The sequence below is a fragment of the Euprymna scolopes genome, chromosome 3, assembly GCF_053919585.1.
Source record: "Euprymna scolopes isolate OS-2025 chromosome 3, ASM5391958v1, whole genome shotgun sequence".
Classification (NCBI taxonomy): Eukaryota; Metazoa; Mollusca; class Cephalopoda; order Sepiida; family Sepiolidae; genus Euprymna; species Euprymna scolopes.
Window position 1 is genome coordinate 39,647,209 of NC_136484.1, and position 27,616 is coordinate 39,674,824.

Below are 27,616 nucleotides of genomic sequence, written 5' to 3' on the forward strand. Positions count from 1 at the left end.
ATGTTTTTAACTCATTTCAAAGTGTTTTTTAACATATTTTATTAACTGTTTGCTCATATATATATATATATATATATATATATATATATATATATATATATATATATATATAATGTATGTGCGTTGAAATATTTTTGATAATTAATGAGGGTATCCCTTAAGGTTTGGAGATTCTATTTATAAATGCTACTGATAGGAACTGACTAATGAAATTAATTCACATTCTGCTATCAGCCAATCAGAAATTAGAATTACTCCAAAAAAATTAAATCCTTTTAGCATTCCAGCACATATTTTGTCGTGTTAGCACGAGAACTATCTTTTTCTCTTTAGCTGCAAAATTATAAAGTTACAAAACTGTAGAGAACAGCTGCTCATCGAGTATTCTTCATCTCCAGCACTTGTATAGAATAGCTACCGATTGGAAATCATTCTGAAATTATACCTGATCTTCAATTTATGCATATATATATATATATATATATATATATATATATATATATATATATATATATATATATAGCCTTTGAGATTTGAAAAAAAATCACTCGACCGATCGAATGTGAGGGAAAATTTACTCGCCCCAAAAATAGTTTTACTATCTGTCTTTGTTTCAGTCAATAATAGTAAATAATTTTACAACACTTCAAGAAATTACCGTGTGCATAATCTAACAAGAAAATATTTGCTTAACTCTTATTACTACAAACATTTCAGTAAATATTCAACAAAACTTTAAAATACAACACCATTTTCTTTATATAGCATCATTCATATTATTATTCCATAGAAATAAGAATCATTTCTTCGGATGCTGATACGTAGTATCAAAATGACAATCGAAATATAAATAATTCAAGACTGTGTTTACTGGTACCGTTAGAAAACGAATATATCTAACTTTATACACAAAGAAAACATAATGTAAAATCACACCCTTGAAATAAATATATTTTAAAACGCAAAACAAATATTAGAGATCCATTTTTCATTAAAACATTTCAATATGAAGTCTCTAATTGAAAGATATTTTGAAACACACAATCATCCCAGAAGCTCAAAAGAATCATAAATATTTACTTAAAATAATTACTGAACAAAACTCGAAGCGAGATCATAATAAAAATGAACATTTATCATCATATAGCATTGAACATTTAAGCGAAATGTATATAGATTAACCTAGTAAAGAAATAGCTGTGTTAATGAAACAATAAACGTTTTTATACATTTATTCTATATTTTTATTTTTTACAAGGCAAGTCGAAATATTATATCATGTATAACATGTTACTAATAATCAGCCGTCTTGATATTTTTATGTGTTTACATTTTTATAATTCATGTCCAGATTTGTATATATATGATACATTTCTATCGTCCCTGGAATAAATAATGTTTGTTTACGAAGAAACAAAACTGACGCGAAAACTGATTACTAACTTGTTATATAATTTTATTTTCGGTGCGTGCTTGACGGAACGATGCGTTTTCCCTCTTTCAAATGTTCGTCTTTACTTTGTAAGCATGAAGTGTATGTAGTTGTAGCGTCAAAAAATTTTTTCCGACTGAATTTCAAAATCAGAGAGCTAAATGAAGGCGACATTTTGACAACACGCCGAATGTGTAAATTTGACCTCTTGTTGACCTTTAGCGTGACCAATCTTTTTTTCAATACGATATTCCAACGGTCTCACAGCTACAGATGAAAGAATTCACAAATGATGAGACATAGGTCATTCTAAGTCACCGCAATTTGAGAGTCATAAAATAAATGAGTTTTCACCCTTTTTTTATTTAAAGAAATTTTATCGATTGGCGGGCGAGTGATTTACGAATTTTAGGCGCCGCAAGAAATTTTCAATCGACTGTGGCGACCGGTCGTGTAAAGTCTCAAAGGCTGCATATATATATATATATATATATATATATATATATATATATATATATATCTTTATATATATATGTATATATCTATATATATATATAATATATATATATATACAGCATGACCCAAAAAAACGGGTCCAACTCTAATTAGCGTATGTACGAATGAAATGAAAATTTTGTCATAACTAGTTTATTATATTCAAAACATCACATCAAAACAGTAGGGTCTTTGGCCTTTTTTCTCCGTTCAACAGCATATGTTCTAGATGGCCTCTATTTAGCTTTTGTTTTTTTGGGTCACCCTGCATATATATATACATATATATATACATACATATATATATATATATTGTGTTACTTTCAGATATGATATAAGGCTCATATCTCTCTTAGGTATGTGTACAAAACTGGCCAACTAGTAGATGGTTTGCAACAAAAAAATAATGCCAGTTTTCTTCGTACGGAAATGGAATCCTGTCGTCTTTTTTTATGGTAACAATTTTATCATTCCACCCTGCACATTACTAATATAGTTTTTGAAGCTCTCTATTAATATGCGTTGATTAGATTGATATCATTTAAAAGCATCACAATAAATCAATATTAAATGCTTTGTTTAATTTCTAAATAGTTTTATCACCGAAGTTAAGCAACGTTGACCTGGCCTGTACCAGATGGGTTATAATTTAGGAAGGCTAAGCGCCAGGTCGCATGAATTTCCAGGTTGGTATGTGGGGGCGCGTTAATTCACTGGGAGAGAAGCACCCCGTCTTAATTAAGACATGCCTCTAGGAGATAGAAACTCTGATGTAAAATCCTGCGGTCTAGTGTATACCCTGTCCTGTGGTAATCATCTGCACTGACAAAGGTTAGCAATAATACCAAAAAGTGAGGATGGTTCTACATAAAGCCTTCGCCACTATAAATTAATCATCTGTGTAGATTTCCGAGCAACTTAGTTGTGGCGGAAGCTCATATGATGTCGAAATGACGGGTGCGTCCATTATATATATATATATATATATATATATATATATATATATATGCGTTTGTATATCAATTAGAATATTTCAATGAAACGGTATGTATATATATATAAATATATATATATATATATATATATATATATATATATGCGATTGAAAGAAAGTTTGCACTTGTAATTTTTTTCAAAAACTGCAAATTTAAGCTAAATTTAATGTAACTGTTTAAACAACGTATAGCTCATTTAATTGGCCTTTTATTCTTCTATAATTTTACCTGTTTATATTTAACTTTTAATTGAAATATTATCGTGTTCACGTCAATTTAAAAAATAACTTCAAATTGAGGAAATAAAAAGAAAGTCCGCACAATGGAAAATTGTTATTTAAATGTTACCTTAGGACATTAATGCAACACAAATACAACAGGAACACAATAGACTAGTTAATATTTAGTAGCATAGCCCTTCTTCTATTTGACAGCCTGCAATCTTTTTTGAAATTCCTTGAATTAGACTGCAGCATTACTCCGGAGAAAAGGCATCCCACTTTTCTTTAATTTTGGTCTAAAGTTCTTCTAAATTTGAAAGTTTATCATTGCGTAGCTGTTCCTTGATGTAATGCTTACGTTTTAGATAGGAATGAGGTCTGGAGATTGTGCAAGCGAATCCAAACACGGAATATCATTCTCTTTCCAGGAACCTTTTGACATTGCCAGCTGTGTGAATGAGAGCATTCTCTTGCATGAAGATGGGATTATCATCCAAATTCCGACCAAAGTAGGTTAGAAAATCCTAAGTCAACATATTAATGTACTTGGTGGAATTAATTCCACCTTGCAAGCGAAATATAGGCCCTGGACCATTGGTAATAATCATGCCCCACAACAAAACTGAACCCCCCACCTTGCAGCGTTCAAACTGAGAACCTAGGATTAAATTCTTCGTCTTTCCTCCAACGGAGCTACTGCCTACCATCACTGCCTCGCCTATTGAACTTGCTTTCGTCGTTAAAAAGCACTTTTGACAAATATGAAGAGGTATGATCTTCATTGCATGTGACGAAGTCCAGACGGTGCTTTCTGTTCTTTACAGAAATCATTGGAGTGCGTCTTGCAACATATCCTCGCAAATTAAATTCCTTTAATCTGTTCTTGACAATAGAAAGAGAGCACTTTTTAACAACATTGCACTGTTGTTGGATTTGGGGAGCCGTTTCAAATCGGTTTCTTAGGCTGTGGACCTTGATAGCATTGTCTTCCCTGTTAAAAGTAACTCTAGTACAACCAGATTTAGGGGCATCACGAACACTGCCGGTGTTTTGGTGCCTTACAACGGCCTTTCGTACCGTTTTCCCATCACATTTCAATCTGCGGCCGATTTCTCGATTGGATAAACCAGGAAGGAGGAGATTAATGGGCTCCTGACGATAACTAGGAGAAAGCCGTGGCATATGGACTAAATGTTACGTTGTATAACCTGGAACAGCAACAATTACAATTAGAGATGCTTTGTTGCCTGTTAACGGATATTATAAACAGATTTAGGAGCGATAGTTTAAGCTGGTTTTAAGCTAATTTGTTGCTGGGGACTTTCTTTTTTCCTCCTCAATTTGAAGTTTTTTTTTTAAATTGACGTGAACACTAGAATATTTCAATTAAAAATCAAATATGAACAGGTAAAATTATAGAGGAATAAAAGGCCAATCAAATAAGGTATAGGTTGTTTAAACAGTTACATTAAATTTAGCTTAAATTTACAGTTTTGAAAAGTGTGGACTTTCTTTTTGTGGGCCCTCTCTCTCTCTCTCTCTCTCTCTCTCTCTCTATATATATATATATATATATATATATATATAATAAGCATATATATATAATAAGCATATATATATATATTATATATATATAATATATATATATATTATATATGCTTATTAATTGAAATAATATATTGAGAATACTTACACCACGTTGCTAAGATTATAGATTGGACAATGAGATGCCATTAAACAAACACATTTGGAATAAATAATTTATTCCATGATTAAATAATATGTATAAGTTTATTATCATCGTTGATCATGAAGCTGGTAAAATTGTAATTTTTGCAATTTTAATGAGGGATGAAAAAAACACATCTTTGAAAATTTTAGCGAAGGTAAAGGCATCTTGTTCGCTAATGGATTCCTCGACCGGTGTTCTGAACTGAAAAATAGTGGATTGTACATCTTTAATATATTAAAACCATTATTAATTAAAGATTAAGGAAAATTAGAGCAAGGCATTTAAAGGGATGACGCTTTTCTGTATATATCAATACTCTCACCGTTGGCAAAATTATTTCGCATAACGCTCGACAACGATTGAACAACCTACGTAAAATATATAACTAATTCACAACAATAACATTTTTATAGTTACTGCATACACACTAGAGCTAAATTAGATGAGCTTGTTTTTTCATTAAATTACAATAGTAAATCGATTTAAATAGTTTATAATCAAATTAAAATATCTACAGTAACTTTATGCTTCCATATATTGCTATTTCCTTTCTTCAAAAATCCAGAATTAACTTTTTTTTCTCGTTCTTCATCTACCTACCTTCGGAGAAAGAAAAGGCATGTGAGCGAAATGGCTATCAAAATATGGTGCCCTCTGTTGCAACCGGAGTTTTCTATTAACTGTCGCAATGTAACTTTTATGTGAGATGATATCAATTATTAAAAGCAGAAAAGATATATATATATATATATATATATATATATATAGAGAGAGAGAGAGAGAGAGAGAGAGAGAGAAGGGTAATTTAATTATAAAGTCAATCGAAATACACTATTGTAGTTAAGAACATGAGTCCATATTGAACAAACATAACTGATAATATAGGAATATAATCTTGATTTCATAAGAAAAAATGATCTTCGCTATAAAAAGGTCGCTTTAATTCATATAGAAGAAAATTGTGTTTTTACTCTTTGTAATTTTGTGGAAGAAATTTAGAGAAATCAATGACACTCCCATTATTTCTTAGTGAATAAAAAGACAATCGTCAAATAGCCCCACCGTCGAAAATCTTCGCAGGAGACAACTCTATTCTATTGTCTCAAACAACGAATTTTAGAAGCGACTTCGTGCACGCCATATCTGATTTCATGGCAGCTACTTTAAACGAAGTTTGGGCGTCTTCTAGAAACGTAGGCGTCATTTGAGTTTTCATTATCCATTTCTTTACACGTTCTTTAAACTTAGATTGTGTTTTTAAAAGTATCTCCGAACCTCTCAGTGCTTTAAATTCGTTCATTTGTCTATTTTCCGATACGGCAATCACCACATATGTGAAACAATTCGCTTTTAAATATTAAATGAACTAAAGTAGTTATTTAACACATTGGTCAGAAAAGGTGTCTTTACATAGAGTGTGCGCGACCCACTTGTGGACTTTTTGATGAATGTGCTAAAATTACTCTTAGAAATAGATAATAATACAAGGTGTCCATAAAGTCCGTGTGCTTAAAAAATACAACTTTACATTTGTGATAAAAAAAATCTAAAACGAAATGCAAATAATGTTATATATATATATATATATATATATATATATATATATATATATAGAGAGAGAGAGAGAGAGAAAGAGAGAGAGAGAACAACAGAAGTATGAAATGAAGTCACAAAACTATATATTGGTTGATATAGATTGGTTCATTTATTGAATAATGGAATACAAACGAAATTTAGGGCTAGAGAGAGAGAGAGAGAGAGAGAGAGAGAGAAAGAGCGAGAGAGGTAATTTAATTATAAAGTCAATCGAAATACACTATTGTAGTTAAGAACATGAGTCCATATTGAACAAACATAATTGATAATATTGGAATATAATATTGATTTCATAAGAAAAAAGAGTTTTCGCTATAAAAAGATCGCTTCGTTTGTACCCTCCCAAATTTCGTTTGTATTCCATTATTCAATAGATGAATCAATCTATATCCACCAATATATAGTTTTGTGACTTCATTTCATACTTCTGTTGTTCTATTGTATAAGCTCCAATGATAATGGTATTATCCAGATAAGTTTCCTCTTGTGGAATTGAACTCTCTCTTTTCCTCTTACGCACTAAGCTATATATACATATATACATATGTATATATATATGCATATATATATATATACATATATATATATATATATATATATATATATATATATTATGCACAGGAACGTTACGTACACCCTGTATATTTTAGTGAAAGGGGATTTAAAGGATAAGAAAAGTGTATTAAAAATAATGTGATGTAGTTCCTTCTCTCTGATCTCTACGCATCGAACTTTATCGTCGGTCTGTGCACATGTTTTTGTATAATCTATTTTATTTCTTTACGTGATGGTGATTCTTTACGGCTCAGCGTTTGCACACAACCGCCATACCCCGTTGCACAAATATTGACTTGTATATGTGTGTTCTCGGTTTGCTTGTTCGCCGTGTTAGAAGATAAACTTAATTCTCTCGGACTCAGGACGTCGTTTACTAAAATCAGGAAAAATAAATGCTCAAGTATCGATCAATTGGAACACACCCATTTAATGTTATGTTATTTGAATGTACGGATGTCGAGAACGCGTTGGATCTTTTAAAAGCTATATTGTGTATTCGTTTATACAAATTTAATATCACGAGAAGAAATTTCGTAACAGATTTTGTAAAAGATGCTGTATATATATCAAGAGTTACCGCCCCTTCTTAACTATTTTATTCAATGTATATGTGTTTAGATGGCCGTTCGGATATTTACATAAGAACGGGATTATCTTCATAATCATACCCGTTGTCAGTCATAAGAGAGTTTAGTATTTTTGTGTTGTAAACGTTTACAAGATTGATTAATGATCTAAACGTTTAAGAATGTGTTGGAGGAGACTTAATTGGCGATCAGTTGGCGGGTTAGATATTTCAGCAATGATCTAAAAAATTGATATCCCAGGTATGAAACAAGCAACATTCAGCCAGGCATTTGACAAAGTCAGTAATGAAGGCCTTATCGGGAAAAATTAATTCGCACAATTAATTGGATCCTTCTGAGCTACAAAACATATTAATGTAATTTTCGAGATACGTATATACAAACATCACATTAATATGCATGCGATCCAGGGACCTTTAATATTCCCCATTTTCAGAAATATTATTCTTGATACAATTGCAAGAGGATATAAGCCAGTTAAGCAGAACAAATTTATTTAAATGGGGATAAAATCTGGTCGAAATGTATTGGATATTTTAAGGTGCAGCCTCATTTGTTGTCGGGTAAGTTGCATCATGGTGGTTAGATAGATGGTGGAATTATTGATTATGTATTAGTCACTACACTATTATAGATTTTCTAGAATAAGCAATCTCTCGACAAATAATGGGGCTGAAATGGTGGTTAGTTATTACTGTTGTTAGATTAATTCTATGACAGGTTTGAAATTCCTTTCCACCTTCAACACGATTGCATAAAGGATATTTCCAGGTGCATTACAGTTGTGTAGCACTAAATGCGTTGATTTGGTGTGGCAATCTTTAAGTAATAACGAAGGATAATTTATGTTAATCTGCAAAGAGGCGTAAGACTTGGTAAATCTAAGACAGCCGTTGTACTGTTTGTCTAAAAGGGTCACTTAGCTCAGAATAAAATATTTGTTTATTGTTTATTTGTTCTGTGGGCTTTTAAAACACCAATGGAAAAAGACGGTACAATATCAGACGTTATCTTGATATTATGCTATCCCCCCTCTTCCTCTTATCATTACATATATCACTCTAACTAGATACAACCTTCTTACAGCTCTTTTTTATATTTATCTTTCTCTGCTTGTCAGCGTTATATCACATTCTGCACAATCTGTTTTCAACTCAAAAGCAGTCGTATTTCTCAGAAAATTTGATAAATCCTCACTTTTACGATACATTTCTCTACCCTTTCATATTTTTCTTAGATAGTCCTTCTCTATCAATCTATCTGTCCTCACGAGAGTAACACGCGTGTACAAAAATGTCATATAGGAATTGGCGACTATAGTTTTCACATGTCCATTCTTTTACTTAAAATAGACAGGGTAATATATTCTCATTAAGAACATGATAGGTTTTTTCAACTCCAAAATTTCCTTGACTTCATCATTTTTATCTAAGTTTTATCACTCTGTCCCCCTCTCTTTCTAGTTTCCTTTTTCTATATTGTTCTCTTTCTCTTTGTTTTTATAGTTCACTTAGATTGTTTTTGTCTCCTAACTTCCTCACTCACTCTCTCTCTCTCTCTATCTCTCTCTCTCTCTCTCTATCTATCTATCTATCTATCAATCTATCTATCTATCTTAACATGTGTAACACGCGTTTGCAAAATGTCTTATGAGAATTGTCGATTATGGTTTTGACATCTCCATTGTTTCATTGAAAATGGACAGGATAATATATTCGTTTAGAGAACATGATAGGTTTGCAAATCTAATGTCTCGTTGATTTTATCATTTTCTATATATATTTTCACACTCTCTCTATATATATCTTTTACAATTCATATGCCTTTTCTCTCGCTCTTTCTATCTTGTTCTCTGTCTCTATCGCCTTCTCACGTTTTATGTGCGTATCCGTTGCTGTCACTATCTAATTACTTTTCGGTCTTTCTGAGCTTGTAAAGCGCGTGTGATGTTGTACGACAATCAATTCATTAGGCGTTGTGTGCCCCCTGCAGTCTACTCAATGAGAACACTAGATAGATCTCTCCCACTATCAATTTTTAATTCACAATCTCTGTTTTCTAAAGTTTTTGTTTTTAATTCATTGTATTTCTGCATCCCATACTACTTAGAAATCGAACATGCTCTAGCTATTTCTCTCACGCCGTTTCTCTCTCTGTATACCTTTTTTCTACCTCTCTAATTTTTTCTTATATTTTTCTTTCTCTCTCAGACTGTTTGTCTGTCTCTCTCTCTCCCTCAAACACACTCACAGACACGGTCCCGGATATGACCTTAAACTATATCCAGTGATGAGGCCCCAGCTTGCGGTCTTTGGGGAGTGTGGAGTAACCCTTTAATTGCCATTGATCCCAGGTCCACTCTGACCCGGAGTGGTAGTACCTGCTAGGGTCCCAACTATGGGTTAAACAGAAACCGAGTTGAAAACAACAAATATTCTATTAAAAAATGTTCGTCAAAATCTTTGAATTCGGCATTAAATGACCTGAAAAGGGTTGATATGCCGTAAAACAAAAACAGCCAACCAACTCACACACACACACATACATACACGTACTTTCACTTTCGTTATATTATTCTCACTCACTGAAAATTATGTGAGTTTTTTTTTTCTTAGCTGTTCGATTGCACTCTTGACTCTCCACGTTTAAAGCTTAAACTTCCCATCACATACCATTTAATGTTGACCTTGAAAATTGTAGACATAGGTTTCGCTTCAGCTTGCTCCTGTCTGACATAAACGAGTATTTAACTGGATTTTATAAAAGCTACTATTCGTTTTGTTGCGAATTTTGCCATTATATTAGATGCACTTGCAATGGCGGTTAAATCCATGAATACCTTAATACTAATATTGTTACTAATACTAACACTACTTATTATCATAAAACGACCAATACTTATGATGCATTATTGCAGCATTATTTGGAGCGTTCTCTTTTCATAGATCGCCTGTGTTATCATCTCGAGAGAAATATCAGTTTGATGACATGAAATCAGTTGCTTCATTGCATAGTGATGTTTAGTTGTAAGGTTGATTGCAGTCGTCGTGTAGAAACCAACATATCTTTTTTCCTATCTTCTTCTTTTAATGTGAGGAGTGAAGGGAGGGGGAAGGGAAAAAGGGGACAAACTCCCGAGAGGTGGGAAATGGGAGCTGGTTAAAGGTCAGGCATGTGGGGTCGCCCCCACATCTGGTCTTTGCTAGTCATAGCTAGTCACAGCTTGCAGCATCTGCCGGAACAGATGGTATTTATTTGCTCCCCCACCGAGCAAATTAGGCACAAGGCCGATTTTTAATGTGAGGAGTGAAGGGAGGGGGAAGGGAAAAAGGGGACCAGCTCCCGAGAGGTGGGAAATGGGAGCTGGTTAAAGGTCAGGCATGTGGGGTTGCCCCCACATCTGGTCTTTGCTAGTCATAGCTAGTCCTAGCTAGTCATAGCTTGCGGCATCTGCCGGAACAGATGGTATTTATTTGCTCCCCCACCGAGCAAATTAGGCACAAGGCCGATTTTTAATGTGAGGAGTGAAGGGAGGGGGAAGGGAAAAAGGGGACCAACTCCCGAGAGGTGGGAAATGGGAGCTGGTTAAAGGTCAGGCATGTGGGGTCGCTCCCACATCTGGTCTTTGCTAGTCATAGCTAGTCACAGCTTGCAGCATCTGCCGGAACAGATGGTATTTATTTGCTCCCCCACCGAGCAAATTAGGCACAAGGCCGATTTTTAATGTGAGGGGGGAAGGGAGGGGGAAGGGAAAAAGGGGACCAGCTCTCAAGAGGTGGGAAATGGGAGCTGGTTAAAGGTCAGGCATGTGGGGTTGCCCCCACATCTGGTCTTTGCTAGTCATATCTGGTCTTTGCTAGTCATAGCTTGCAGCATCTGCCGGAACAGATGATATTTATTTGCTCCCCCACCGAGCAAATTAGGCACAAGGCCAATTTTTAATGTGAGGAGTGAAAGGAGGGGGAAAGGGAAAAAGGGGACCAGCTCCCGAGAGGTGGGAAATGGGAGCTGGTTAAAGGTCAGGCATGTGGGGTTGCCCCCACATCTGGTCTTTGCTAGTCATAGCTTGCAGCATCTGCCGGAACAGATGGTATTTATTTGCTCCCCCACTGAGCAAATTAGGCACAAGGCCGTTTTTAATGTGAGGTAAAAACCAGCTCCCCTAAAAGTAGGCAAAAAGGGGGCACTCTGGTTACCAAAAATAATAATTGTCCCAGTATAGAGGGTTTCCCCTCCATTGACTGGTACAAATTATCTTAAGTGCAGCATCTGCCGGAACAGATGGCATTTATTTGCTCCCCCACCGAGCAAATTAGGCACAAGGCCGATTTTAAATGTGAGGAGTGAAGGGAGGGGGAAGGGAAAAAGGGGACCAGCTCCCGAGAGGTGGGAAATGGGAGCTGGTTAATGGTCAGGCATGTGGAGTTGCCCCCACATCTGGTCTTTGTTAGTCATAGCTAGTCATAGCTAGTCATAGCTTGCAGTATCTGCCGGAACAGATGGTATTTATTTGCTCCCCCACTGAGCAAATTAGGCACAAGGCCGTTTTTAATGTGAGGTAAAAACCAGCTCCCCTAAAAGTAGGCAAAAAGGGGGCACTCTGGTTACCAAAAATAATAATTGTCCCAGTATAGAGGGTTTCCCCTCCATTGACTGGTACAAATTATCTTAAGTGCAGTATCTGCCGGAACAGATGGTATTTATTTGCTCCCCCACCGAGCAAATTAGGCACAAGGCCAATTTTTAATGTGAGGAGTGAAGGGAGGGGGAAGGGAAAAAGGGGACCAGCTCCCGAGAGGTGGGAAATGGGAGCTGGTTAAGGGTCAGGTATGTGGGGTTTCCCCCACATCTGGTCTTTGCTTGCAGTATCTGCCGGAACAGATGGTATTTATTTGCTCCCCCACTGAGCAAATTAGGCACAAGGCCGTTTTTAATGTGAGGTAAAAACCAGCTCCCCTAAAAGTAGGCAAAAAGGGGTCACTCTGGTTACCAAAAATAATAATTGTCCCAGTATAGAGGGTTTCCCCTCCATTGACTGGTACAAATTATCTTAAGTGCAGTATCTGCCGGAACAGATGGTATTTATTTGCTCCCCCACCGAGCAAATTAGGCACAAGGCCAATTTTTAATGTGAGGAGTGAAGGGAGGGGGAAGGGAAAAAGGGGACCAGCTCCCGAGAGGTGGGAAATGGGAGCTGGTTAAGGGTCAGGTATGTGGGGTTTCCCCCACATCTGGTCTTTGCTTGCAGTATCTGCCGGAACAGATGGTGTTTATTTGCTCCCCCACTGAGCAAATTAGGCACAAGGCCGTTTTTAATGTGAGGTAAAAACCAGCTCCCCTAAAAGTAGGCAAAAAGGGGGCACTCTGGTTACCAAAAATAATAATTGTCCCAGTATAGAGGGTTTCCCCTCCATTGACTGGTACAAATTATCTTAAGTGCAGTATCTGCCGGAACAGATGGTATTTATTTGCTCCCCCACCGAGCAAATTAGGCACAAGGCCGATTTTTAATGTGAGGAGTGAAGGGAGGGGGAAGGGGAAAAGGGGACCAGCTCCCGAGAGGTGGGAAATGGGAGCTGGTTAAAGGTCAGGCATGTGGGGTTGCCCCCACATCTGGTCTTTGCTAGTCATAGCTAGACATAGCTTGCAGTATCTGCCGGAACAGATGGTATTTATTTGCTCCCCCACTGAGCAAATTAGGCACAAGGCCGTTTTTAATGTGAGGTAAAAACCAGCTCCCCTAAAAGGGGTCACTCTGGTTACCAAAAATAATAATTGTCCCAGTATAGAGGGTTTCCCCTCCATTGACTGGTACAAATTATCTTAAGTGCAGCATCTGCCGGAACAGATGGTATTTATTTGCTCCCCCACAGAGCAAATTAGGCACAAGGCCGATTTTTAATGTGAGGAGTGAAGGGGAAATGGGGACCAACTCCCCGGGGAGTAGGGGAGTTGGATAGTGACAATTGGTATGAAGGGTTGCCCCTACATTGACCAAGGTCTTATATGTGGGGTTGCCCCCACATATGGTCTTTGCTTGCAGTATCTGCCGGAACAGATGCTACACTTTGATCCCGGCCCGAAGGCCAAGCAAGGCTTATATCTTCTCGTAATGTAAAGCAACAAAAGAAACAGTCACACATATTGATCGATAGTCTAATCCCTTCTTATCTATAATTTTTATATGCACGGCAAGAGCGTTATTTCGCCAGCCGTCACAGCATTAGTGGGATTTCTGTCTGAATTATTATCTTGTCCTTATTAACACTGATATGTACATTTTTAATGCGTTACAGCCAATGTGCCTTTTGATCATTTCTTGTGTTGGGGGAAGCATTAACTCTGAACATATTGAAAACACTGTATTCTTTGTCTAAGTCTGAGCTATTAAAGATGTTTATTAGCAATGTTGATTTCATAAACGATATATTGATTTCGGAGAATAAGCGTTCTTATTTTGACGGCGTATAAGATTTAGAAATCTTATAGGATGTGCCGTCGTCCTCTCACTTATAACACCTGGTATCCCCATTTGGAACTTATCCGGTTAAAGGTCGCTTCATTTTGGTACTCTATCAAGAATCGATGTGCCCACATAATTACGCTGGTCTTCTTTGGGTTTTTTACGGCATAATCACGTTGACACACCGATTCCCGCTGGATCACCGCAGTTAAGCAATGTTGAGCCTGGTCAGTACTAAATGGGTGACCATTCGAGACTTACAGGTGCTGTATGTGCTCTCTGCTTATCTCCGCATTGTTTTCAGTCGTCTTGGACTTCTCTTTGTCACTGGAATCAAACATTGCAGATTCGAGAGAGGTTGAGGATTGCGCAAACCTTGTCTCACAATTACACGCACATCTGCCCCCACAGGGGGTATCCGTTGACTTTCGAGACTGAACGGAGCCATTAATTTTTGGCTTTTTATTCGGTTATTTTTCCCCGTGGCTAAATATGATTAGAATTGCTTTTTTTGTACACTGACGTTTGTTTTGTATTGAAATTTGATAAATGATATTTTTACGTTTATTTTGAAAGTTTTAAAACCATTGAACTTAGTTCAATGGTTTTTAATGATAATCTTGTAAAGATATTAAAGACGATTCATAAATTTAAAAATAATTCATCAAAATTCCGTCATTAAAAATCATTACTGTTCACATATAACCAGAATAATTTTTAAAAAATATCACTGTAATTGAATAATACACGAACGGAACTGTAATGGTCATAATATCAAAATATCACAATTTATGATAATGTTGATAACATTACACTTACAAGTTACGCTTACAAGTAATAATCAAATTAATCTACTTAAAATAGAGAATATAAAAAAGATTAATGACAACATCTGTGTTTTGTCTTTAATCTGTATAATGTGTGCATGTGTATATATAAGCATTAACAGGCAGACTGTTTCGCTGTATCACAGCTCATCAGTGCGGTTATATTAGCGAACATCTCGAGCTGGAAATTGGACGTGGAACCATCTAGTTGCTAGTCGGCATTATATTATCTGAACTATTGAATCGGCGCATGTAAATAATATTTTCCAATGCTTTTATATAAGCATTTGACTTCTACTTTTAAGGCACTTTATTTGTGTGTTTGTTTACAAACAAAGAGCTTCGCATTACGCTAAGTAAGCAACAAATGAGATAATTTACGAAAGTGCTCCATCTATATGATTACTTCATTTAATCACATAATTTGATATACGCTGATATACGTTTATACGTAAATTTTTCAGTAATTACTTCAAAAGTGCTCAATACATAGGTAGAGCTAGGTAGTCAGTTATGAAAATATATACGGATATTAAGCTACACAGAGTATTCCGCGTTTCATTCTCGTGAGAATTCGTCAGGATTATGTATAAGCCTGACAAATTCTCACAAGAATGAAACGCGGAATATTCTGTATAGCTTAGTTGCCATATATATTTTAATAACGTACTATACACACACACACATACACACACACACATATATATATATATATATATATATATAATTAAAAAAGATAAACATAATAAATAGATGGAATATATATATATATATAAATTGTAAAGTATTTCCCGCTTGTTTTCTTTTCCTCATAAAGAAAATGTTTCCTTTCTTAATGTTTCATTGTTAAAGTGTTTTTTATTTAATAAGTCGGTGAAAATTTTCAAACGACATATTGTTTGAATTTGTCGAAATGATCTTGAAACAACTGTAATTAACAATGACATACACTTTTTGTTGCTATCAACCCATTTCCTGAAGTCTTGGTTTTTGTTAAAACAGTATATATATATATATATATATATATATATATATATATATATATATATATATATATATATATATATATACGGGTTACAAATTATGAAAGTTTTTTTTTTTTTAGTAAATTGCTTTATTTTTTTGCGTACATTTACGCAATTGGACTATTTCCTTTTTGTGTAAAAGAAGAGAAATTAGTCTTTATTTTTGATAACGTGTAAGTTTAAGTATTTTTTCATCCTCCATCATGTCACTAGGAAAGGTTGTTACTTCCTCGATTTTCATTGATTTTCTGTGTCAAAATCGCTATGTTTGAGATACGTTAACAAATTCCAGTCAGAAACTGTAATGATGAACCATTGTTTTCTTTGTATATTTTATTGATTTAAGAAGTAAAGAGAAATGTGAACAGGTTCATTCTCTTTTCATTTGTTTTGAAAATTTGATTGCTTTTTTCTGTATTTCTATGAAGCTGACGAAAGTCGCTGTGACGTTATTTTGTATTTATTGTTTGCTAGTTGACAATTATGAAAGAGTCAACCGTAGGATAGTGGCGTATTTTTTTCTTGTGGTATTTAAAAATAATTCAATTTTTTTTTTCAGTAATAAGTAATTAGCGTTATTTTTGCTCATTTTTACTTGTGAAAATTCTAATTAGCGCCGTGATTGTTTTAGCGGCAGTAGTCAATAATTGTAGCTTATTTTAGTTGATAAAGAGATTCGTATTTGTTAATTTGGTTTAAAAGCAGGTATACTTATATTGAGTAGTGTTTCAATCGTGAATGTTTTCGCGTTGCGGAATGTATGTTGACGTCGGCTACACTTATGTATTTCTACGATATTATGTTGTTTTTGAATATTGTTTTTAACTCTAATATATAAGTGCCTTAAGGAGAAGTACTTTCCAACACCCTGAAAAACCTCATCAGTATGCCCTGTATTTAATAATTCAGGTGAAAATTCATCTCCCCCTCAGTAAAGACCAATAAGTATCCTGTATGTCATGAGTAAGTTGTTGGGGATCCATATTAAATAAAGAAGTAGTCAATCACCTCAACAGAAACAACCTTCTTAGTGACACGCAATATGGTTTCCGCTCTGCAAGATCTACAGCAGATGTGCTAACGATTATATCACACAGGATTAGTGAATCTCTTGACAAAGGTTTCCTTTCCAGGGCGATTACTCTTGACATATCGAAGGCCTTCGATAAGGTATGGCATAAGGGCCTACTTCACAAGATTTCTAGCTACGGTATTACTGGAAATGTTTTCTCAATCATTAAATTATTTCTCTCCGATAGGCTCATAAGAGTAGTGGCTGATGGGCAGAAATCAGAGGCCCACAGTATTAATGCGGGAGTCCCTCAGGGGTACATCCTGGATCCAACTCTCTTCCTGATCTACATCAATGATAAGTGGTAACCCCCATGTAAAAAAAAAGTACAGGATGCGGCAGAAATATCTTCCATTTTGACATGCGCTCTTCCCAGTCGCGCTCGTGCAGTATCTGAGCAATCATTAATTTGTATGTATTTTCAGTGTGTAGAATTCTTTCAAGTGTTTGGCCAAACAACACCATGGCCAAAGCATGTTTGCGAGCTGAACGTGTAGGAGACTGAGTAAGAGAAAGTCTGACAGCTTGAATATTGTCCAGTGTTCGAGCGTTTCGAGGGCTTCAATGTGGCTTTATTTAAGTGCCGAACCTGTAGCTCTGAAATTTACAACCCACAGCTGTATTGACTTTCTATCTGGAATAGCATCATCGTGTCATAACTTCTAATGAACTCGGAAAGCTCTCTATGTTGCAGATATAGATATCCCATTCTTCAAAAACATTTCTTCAATAAAAGCACTTTTTGCACCTGTCCAAACCATATTGCCTGATGAAGGTAGCTGAAAACATAGCATTTTATTAGCTAGATTAAAACATCATTGGCACGTACATAAGTTCATTAGCAACATATGCTTAAAATTTTAAAATGTGGGAGATATCTCTGGAACAAACTGTATGAAGTAGTCATTTTTATGTCCGTATACGTTTTAAAAGAAAATTGTTAACTTTTTTGGGTCTTTAGTGGAATTGCTATTATTGTTGTAGAAAATGTTTCAATAAGTACGTATTCGGGATTGTCACTTTGAATGTCTGTTATGTATTCCCGTTGAAAGCCAGTCTTTTAAAAGCCAGTATCTTCATACGTTTTCATCTTCACTCTTAGAAAACCATGTTTGAACGCATTCTTCTCTGTCTTATTTAATTATTATCTCCTTTCTCATGAGGTTTACGTGACCAAAAATCCAAGAATGTACGAATGTTAGAGAGAATGAGAGTGACAACCTAAAAGAACATTGATTGTGCTGAGGGAATTTAAAGAACTGGTCCGATATTCTACTGTTTGGTCAAGTATATTCTTAGAATCTGGGGCAGGATTTCCAATCAATTTCACAGCAATTTTAGTTAAACAGCAAAAAATAAGGACGGAATTTCTATGAGATAAATATCTGATTCATTTTTAACTATATACAAAACGCTTAAAAATATATATCTAACGATACATATATACGTATATATATATACGTGTTTTCGTACGTGCTGACATATGCTTGTTGATTTGTCCAATTAAGTTATACATTTCAGTCCAGATGCAACCATAATCTGTAATCCTCAAGGTGTTTGTCGCACCACAAGTCATCAACAATTGTCCTCAAAAAGCCTCTGGATTTTCATGAGCGCTGACTCGTTAGTAATATATATATATATATATATATATATATATATATATATATATATCGTTAGTAATATATATATATATATATATATATATATAAAGTTGAATGTCTGTGTGTGTATGTGTGTGTGTCTGGTCATGAATAGGCTCCTATATGGTTGACTATTTGAAAAAAAAACTGATTACATATAATGACAGAAGATGTATCGAGACACAGAGAGTGGTATGTCTGATCTGGCAGTCCGGTGGTTCATTAAAATTGTGGGGTCTCCGTTCGCGCCTGGTCCACAAAGTATGGAAATAAAAAAATAAAAAATTAAAAAAAAACGTTTAAAAGTGTTTTTGATATAGATATACACAAGACAAGAATACTTTGATAATTATGTTTTAACTTAAATAGTGATGGTATAATAAAAATTGTGAGGTCTGCGTTCGCACCTGGCCTCCATAGAATGGAAATAGGCACAAACATTAATAAAGACTTTTCATATCTATCTGCCTAAGTATACTTTGGTAATTATGTTTCAGTTTGAAGAAATATGGTATAATAAAATTATGGGGTGTTCGTTTGCACCTGACCTCCAAATAATGGAAATATGTCACAAAGTTTAACAAGATTTTTTAATATAGATCCACAGAATATTGTGATAAGAGTTTCAGTGTGAACTGGTAGGGTATAATAAATTATGGGGTTTATTTATTATATTTTTACTTTCATCATATTGCTTCGGTTTTGATACCTCCACATTCAACGCAAATTTACAACCCTTCCTTTTCATAACCTATCATACTTTCATAAATCAGAATCAATTTTCTGTAGGCTGTTTTTGAACCCAGTCAAACGATTTTGTTTCCTAGAAGTACATCCACTGAAACAATATGTGTCTACCCCAAAAGTACTCAATGAGTTAACAGAGCATATTATATAAAATACGTTTATACAAACTAACGGCTACAATATGTGCACACATGTTTCAGAGAAAAGACGTCATCAGGCTAAGGATATCGCTTCTTTATTAAACGATATCCTTGGCCTGATGACGTGATTTCTCCGTAACATACGATTCCAGAAACATGTATGCACATTAAGGCAGGTCGATTTGCAACATTTTTCAGAAAATCAACATGGCACTGGTGATGATAGTTGGGATTTGATTTGATAAGAACATATACCAAAAATTAGATTCGCATCTTGAACAGAAATTTGAGCATTTAATTTTTAAAATCGTGTATAAAAATCCTGAAAAATCCTTCACTTTCATAGCATTTTCACAACACTGACTTTGAAACTTCACTATTTTTTATAAAATATTCAATTAAAATTGATATATTTATATGAAATACATTGAAAGAAAAATAAATACATCAATTTTAATTATGAATCACAACTAGCAAAATATCTCAACTTTTACTCCATTGATTAAACAAAAATTGTAAAAAAAACTAATTAATAACTAATTCTTTTAAATTTCACAATTCAAAAAGATATGTGAGGATGTATTACACTATATAACAACTTGATACAAGTTACATAACCATGTATTTTAATTTTTATCAGAGGCAATAATATAAACTTATAATAAAACTAAATTCTTCTGTATAATTTCCTTTTGGGGGAAAATTAAGGTCTAATTTAATAGCACGATGACTTTGTAATAATGTGTCTATGTTTTGCTTCCTGTCCATATACAACATTTTGAGAAAAATCGATCAAATTTGACCAGTGTGTGACTGCAAAATTGATAGCAGTAATCTTTTTCATTTTTTTTTTTTGAGTTGTTTACTATTTCTGGAAAAAAACAACGCACAAAAAACAATTATTTGAAAACACTTATTTGTTTTATATTTTTGTGATATAATATGAATAAAACTGAATATTTTATGGGTAAATTGAGAAAACTAATAAAATTTAATGGATAAATATTTATTTACCTAATGGACAAAATCGTTTGAATGCCCTCTTCTCTCACATCCAATTCATCTGAGTTTATTATCGATATTATGACATTTTCCGGATGTAGTGCAAAAGCACTATATTTTGAACACTTTAAAACAGTAATTTAGATTACAGTTTACTGTTTTGTTCTCTGAATCATATCAAAATATACTGTTATTGGTTTAAAAAATATATTGTCGGTTTTGATACACTTGGATGATAAATTTGACCAAAATGTTTAATTTATCATAGTGTTTGGGGATAGACAACTCTAGTCCATAAACACATTAATCTTGTGGCTTATGTTAGCCATCTTCCTTGATTCATGGGCCCAATTTTCTTAGTTAACTTCTCCACAAGAAATGCCAACAGCATACTCAAAAAGTAGCCTCTGGTTTTCACACTTAAATTATTTGTTTCTTCTGCTGTCAGATAATGATGATCGGGAGGGACACTAATTTTTTAGAATTCTACTTCTGGCAAACCTTGATAATTATTGATACAAAGTTTCCCCAAAGGACCAGTAAATGTTGTTAGGCTTTTTGTTGTTCCATCAAAATTGTTATAAAGGGCAGTTCTTCTAGTGGAACCTGAAAATTGGAAAATTTGCATGTTTAATAATAGAGCCAGATTACATAATAAATACCAATATATTATTTTATTTTCCACAAAAACGGAACATAATTACAGGCGAATCTACAGAATTAATTTTGGCTCCTTATTAGGAGGACAAGTGCAGATTGTGTGCATTGTTTGACAATTTTCAGTCTTGCACTTTACTACAAAGTCATCACTTCTCAAGACGGAAAGTGTACAGCTACAAGAAGATATATCAGTCTGTCTAGCTGTTCCTTCATTCTTTTCACTTTGATTGCTGCAAGAGATTTCCTGACAATCTGTTTGGCCCTCTTATAGCAAAATATATTTACCTTCTGTCCTATATAATGTTACCTTTACAAGGGCAATTGTGCATTGACTGCTTGCCGATACTAATTATTTCCTTGGGAATTAACTTAGAAATCTCACTATTTTTTTTTAGTGGGGATAACTGTTTTCGAGGAAATAACTAAACTGGGTGACTTGTCGTGAAGTTGGGGGTGCTGTTTCATTCAAATGACAAGTTGGACCAGCCAATTTTGTGAACCACGGGTTAAAACTGAACGCCGTGCTTTTACTGACATTCTAATCTGAAAAGTAAAATAAATAAATGGATTATAACTGAAGAAAACTGCATTAGGCTATCTTCCAGTTCATACGTAAAAAATAAGTGCTAGTTATAAGAAATAATGATAAACTTTGTAGAGCTGAATTAGATGTATTGAAGAGAGAGAGAGGACCAAACCAAATCAAAGGCATAGTGGTTTTTAGTTTAGACATTTTTAGCAGACTTTAGCTCCTCCTTCGATGACATGAATTTATCCATAAAGAGATTCATTCTTGAATCTTGCTGTAGTTGTGCCATTTTAAACGAGTGTTTAGCATTTAGAGTTTGAAAAACCATTGCTTGTGCATCTATGTTACTATGCTATTTTTAATAGTGAAATTTTTGTTTATTACATTTTTAGGTGGAAGTACAGAATAGTTACAATACAACCTCCTTCCCATATTAAATAACTAAACAAAGTTATTTTAGCGCAATAACATAGATGCACAAATAACGAAAAACCTTTAAAGGAGTTTCCTTATTTACTAGTGGATTATTTGATTTTAAAACTATAATTTTAGAAGAAAAACACCGCTTGAAAACAATTACTCCCTAAAAATAAAAGAAATTAAAACTGGACAGTAATTTTCTACAAGTATTTTTTATTAAGTAGAAAAACTTGAAAATTTACGTGGTTATGTTTCGTAAAGAATGTGTAGAATAAAATTGTATGGATTATTTTTTTGTTTTGTTTTAATATAAAACTGGAGTATTACCATATTTTAATAAAGATTTCAAATAGATTTTGATGTGAAATGTTTTTGGCGTTCATTTGAATGTCGAAAAATGCCATTATTTTTGCACCAACCTAATAGAAAAACAAATTAAAAAAGATAAAACAAATATGTTTAAATTCACTGGAGAAACTTGAAATATAATACTGTATATTTTAAACAAGTCTTTTTCGTTTTTCCTTTCGAAATAATTAAGCCTAAATCGCAATGTTTTCACATTAAATAATAAACAAGCGTTTACTTTCAATATCAATAACGAGCGTGTTTTGCGACTGTGAAATCTAAAATGTTTCCACCAAAAAAAAGTTCCTGAAATGAAAAAGCGAACTTTAGTCGTTATTATTTAAAAAACATAATTTTGCCTTTACACTTAATATTTATTTTATCAATTCATTATCCTCACTCATTTTATTTAAAAATGTAGTTTAAAACTTTCTAAATAATTATTCCATTTTCTTAACAGTACAGATTGTTTTGATGACGGGACGTGCTTGACAATTCACCGAAAAACTTTTAATCGCTTCAATTTTTCAACTTTTTAAAGTCATTTCCTCAAGCGAAGATAACGATTTTGAGAAAAATATTTCGTGTGGGTCTTTTCTATGTCAAACCCCAACTATCATCACCATTGCCTCGCCGGGGTTCCAAAATAGACCTGCCCTAATGCACATATGTGTCTGCTTGTTTGCATAAACGAATTATATATATATATATATATATATATATATATATATATATATACGTATATGTGTGTGTGTGTGTGTGTGTGTAATGTGTCTTCATTTTGTCTTGATTAATTCTATGCAAATAGAATATATCATGGGTTAAAAGTGTTCGTGAAATTTTCGATGCTTGCGAATATTTTGAAATTAGAACAATATCATTTATATAATAATAAATATATTTAAACTTCAGTTTCTTTGATGTACTTTGAAAGTAAATTTCGAAGCAATTCAACTATATTTGATTTGTACAACATTTTATTCATGACAATTAGACAAGATACCTTTAATTTCAATCTTGCCTTAAGACTAATTAAGCGTTAGCCTTAAATTTTAGACATATTTTAGAATCTTAATCATGAAATAATATTTAATAGAAATACTTAACATAGTTTAGTAATATTATGATATGTTAACTTTCTTCAAAAGAATATGTAAAAATTGGTGCAAAGATGTTTCCTTCTAGAGAATTGATTTTACCAGTTCCAGGCCGGGTATTATTCTAATAATCTGTTTTTTCTGTGTCTGTATGCATGAAAAACACCCGTCTAGCTGAATCCACTGTGAAAAATTTCCCCCACTCTATATCTGTGCCTAAATCAAAACGCGGATTTCATGAACAAAGCTTCTTTCTTAGAACTGCACGCCTGTGGAACTCTGTTCCGTCTGCCTGCTTCCCTCCGGACTACAACTTGGATGTCTTCAAGTCTAATGTTAACAAATTCCTAATGAACCGCCCCCTTAAGTAAACACTTCATCAAATCTCCTCACTAACATAATGTACTTGCAATAACCCTTATCCCTGAGTGGCTTCCGGGCCTTGATAAGTGGTGATCTCTGTGTAAAAAAAAAAAAAAAAAAAAAAAAACCTCGTTAGATTCAAATGAGATTGTGTCAGGAGTTGAACGTGTATAATGGTGAGAATACCAGCACTTGTAACATGGATTCCAATACATAATGTGAAAATTTGTAATAATGTTTTGTATGACATAATATTTAATAGATGAGTATTCCCCATTTTCACACTTATTTGCAATGATAGGGTTTTAGGGCCAATGTATTCATAAGTGTTTTATCAACTTGTTATTTTTTTAAGTAATGACAAAGAAACTTATACGGTATTTTCCCACGATCAAAGCTTTGCAGTTGTTTTTTTTAATTATTTCTCTCGCTGTATATTTCAGGATTCTCCACCCGAATGGCCGATGGGTTAGTATAAAATAATCCATGCTACTCTCATCTGTCATATCGTCTTGTTTTGCCTCGCCCAAATTCGTAAACGCCTTCTGCGCATGTTTACTTTCTATCTTCCATGTCTTCCATTTTGCTTACGTTTGATGATCTATCTTCATGAGAATAAACGAATAATTTTTGAAAAAGTATAAATAAAAAAAAACAATATAATCTGTAAATTTACATGAATTTTTCAATTTGATATATAAGCTGGATCTAATTAGTATCAATATATATATATATATATATATATATATATATGTGTGTGTGTGTGTGTGTGTGTGTGTGCGTGCGTGCGTGTGCGTGTGTGTGTGTGTATACTTCAGAATAAAATTATATAACAATCAACTGGTATGGAGACCTGTGATTATAGGTCTTACAAAATATTATTGGCAGTAATATTTTCTAAGGACAATCCCATCTAAATAATGATTGTTCGATATACAAGATAGAGCAAATAAATCTAATTTCAGTCATTATATAAAATTAAAAATTTATAGCGTGAAGTGGTTAAATTTCAAATCAAAAGACTTTAATTATTCTATGTAAGACAAGGAATGCATTTGAAATATTATATTATCATATTTCAAATCTGTTCTTTGTCTTACATAGAATAATTACAATCTTTTGATTTGAAATTTAACCATTTCACGTCATAAATTTTTAATTTTATTGACTGACTATATATATATATATATATATATATATATATATATATATATATATATATATATATATATATATAAGGATAGCATTTTAGGTACCGTCCAAGATCCAAGTATTTATTTTTCATGCAAAAACTGATCCTCCAGCATGTTAAAATTTCGGTACATTTTTTACAGTTCTGTTTCGTAGTGTTTGTTCTGGTAGCCATCTTTGTTCATCAACAAATACACAATGGTGAGTCTCCTATAAGCTTTTTTTTTTTTTTTTTTTTGCTCGCAGGAGTATATGCTCATGCATCTTTCATATCTAAACAAAGAATTTCTCATCTTTTCTGAAAGGTGTATGCTTGAAGAGAAACGGTATTAACACAAAAATAACTGTTTTTGCATAACGAAACAGATCTGTAAAAATGTACCGAACTGTATACATGCTGGATCAGTTGTTCTGCGTGAAAAATAAATATTTGGATCGTGAACTTAATTAGTTTATTCGCCTGAACGAGTTACCTAGGTGCTCATTCTTTTCCCATAAATCAGATGATTCTGTCGATGATTTCCCTGTAATAAATTATTTCTAGAAATATCGAATAGTTACATGAGGAATCACGTGAAGATTGTCAACAGCATCAGTGAAATATTTGTGTGCAATAAACTGGATTCGAAGTTGGAACAACCATGTTGACAGTCTGTGTTGTAAACCACTTAGCAACTGGCACTTTCCTTGTGAGTGTCTGTAGTTTGCTTTCGCTCGTATCCTATTGCTGTGGTATATTTGTTATTTAACTATTCTTGCTGTGCACGTGCATTGCGCCTTTCATCGGATGAGTTCCTATCTTGAATGCGATATATTTTATAAAATGTCCAATCTCTCTCTCTTTCTCACTCTCACTCTCTCTCTCTCTCTCTCTATATATATATATATATATATATATATATATGTGTGTGTGTGTGTGTGTGTATATATATATATATATATATATATATATATATATATATATATATATGACTACTTCATTTAATCACATAAATTAATATATGAAGATATAATTTTATGCGTAAATCTTCAGTATTTACTTCAACAGTGCTCAATACATAGGTAGAGCTAGGTAGAAACAACGAACATTCGGTGTAGCTTAATTGTCATATATATTTTCATAAATTTATTTATATATATATATATATATATATATATTCTGTCTGCATATATATATATATATATGTGTGTGTGTGTGTGTGTGTGTGTAAAGCACTCTGCTGAGGTTCTATCCAAATAATCTTATATATATATATATATATTTATATATATGTATATATATACCTATATATATATAAATATATATATGCTGAGGTTCTCTCCCAATAATCTTATATATATATATATACATATATATATATATATATATATATATATATATATATATATATATATATATATATACAGGGTGACCCCAAAAGAAAACAGAGGGCATTCCATTGTTTTTCTGAGCATTTTACAATCAATGGAGAAAAAAGCCAAAAGACCTTAGTGTTTTGATGTGATGTTTTGAATATAATAAACTAGTAATGACCAAAGTTTCATTTCATTCGGACAAAACACTAAGAAACAAGACCTAATTAAAGTTGGGCCCGTTATTTTTGGGTCACCCTGTAGTATCCCCATGCAGTACTGGTTCGCTGTATCATAGCTCATCAGTGCGCCAGGACAACCAGCTACCTAAAGCCAAGTTTGAAATTAGGGCAGTCGGTACTTTTAACTGTTACACTATTTGCCTTCTGCTGTGACGAGCATGTGAATTAACAATGTTCAAACATTGTCCAAACGCGTAAGCTTCATTTGTTATCCCACAGAGCATATATATGTATATGTGTGCGTGCGTACTTTATTTCTTTTCTCTACATTATTATGAATTGTGTCGGGAAGCTACATTGATGATCACATACGGATGCATTGCTTGGAAGGTGTATGTTTCCCACTTTTGAATGTCAAATCCCTTTTCAAATGAACTCACTCGCTTTTATATACTGCGTTTCACTGTACTTTCTATGTTAACTTTTCTTATACTTTTCACAGCTAATCAGCATCGACTTTTGTCGTTTTATTTTTTCGGGTCTTTCCATATTGTAAAATACTCTTTTTTCTGTGTGTGTGTTTTTTTATACTTTTTTTTGATAGTTTTTTTTATGAATGTTTGTCTTGAGTCTTTTAAAAGTACATCATTTCTTTGTCACTGTGATTATTGCCACGTCTATATTTATATTCGATTCCTAATTTTAATAAACTATTTTCCTTCGCAAAACCGCTTTTAAAAACGATATCAGGTAAGAAAGTGAAAATTGTATACTCGTTTGTTTTTGTTTATTCATCAGAGTATTGTTCAGATAAATCTTCACAAACCACTCGTCTAGCTACAACCACTATCAACTATTTTCGCTCACTTTCTAACTGTGCCTAAATCTAAACGCTAAATTATATGAACAAAACTTTTTTCCAAGAAGTGCCCACTAAC

At 33.5% G+C, this 27,616-nt stretch overlaps 1 protein-coding gene across 3 annotated transcripts in view; it reads left to right on the forward strand.

Moving 5' to 3' along the window:
* LOC145254595 (orexin receptor type 2-like) overlaps positions 1-27,616 on the forward strand; it is a 774,875-nt gene that overhangs the window by 654,654 nt on the left and 92,605 nt on the right. For 2 of the 3 annotated variants that reach the window (XM_080113206.1, XM_080113211.1), the window contains exon 7: positions 24,396-24,420. The exons of the other annotated variant lie outside the window; for it this stretch is intronic. In XM_080113206.1, the coding sequence (XP_079969332.1) occupies positions 24,396-24,420 (25 nt within the window). The remainder of the gene's footprint in view (positions 1-24,395; positions 24,421-27,616) is intronic. 3 annotated transcript variants of the gene reach the window in all.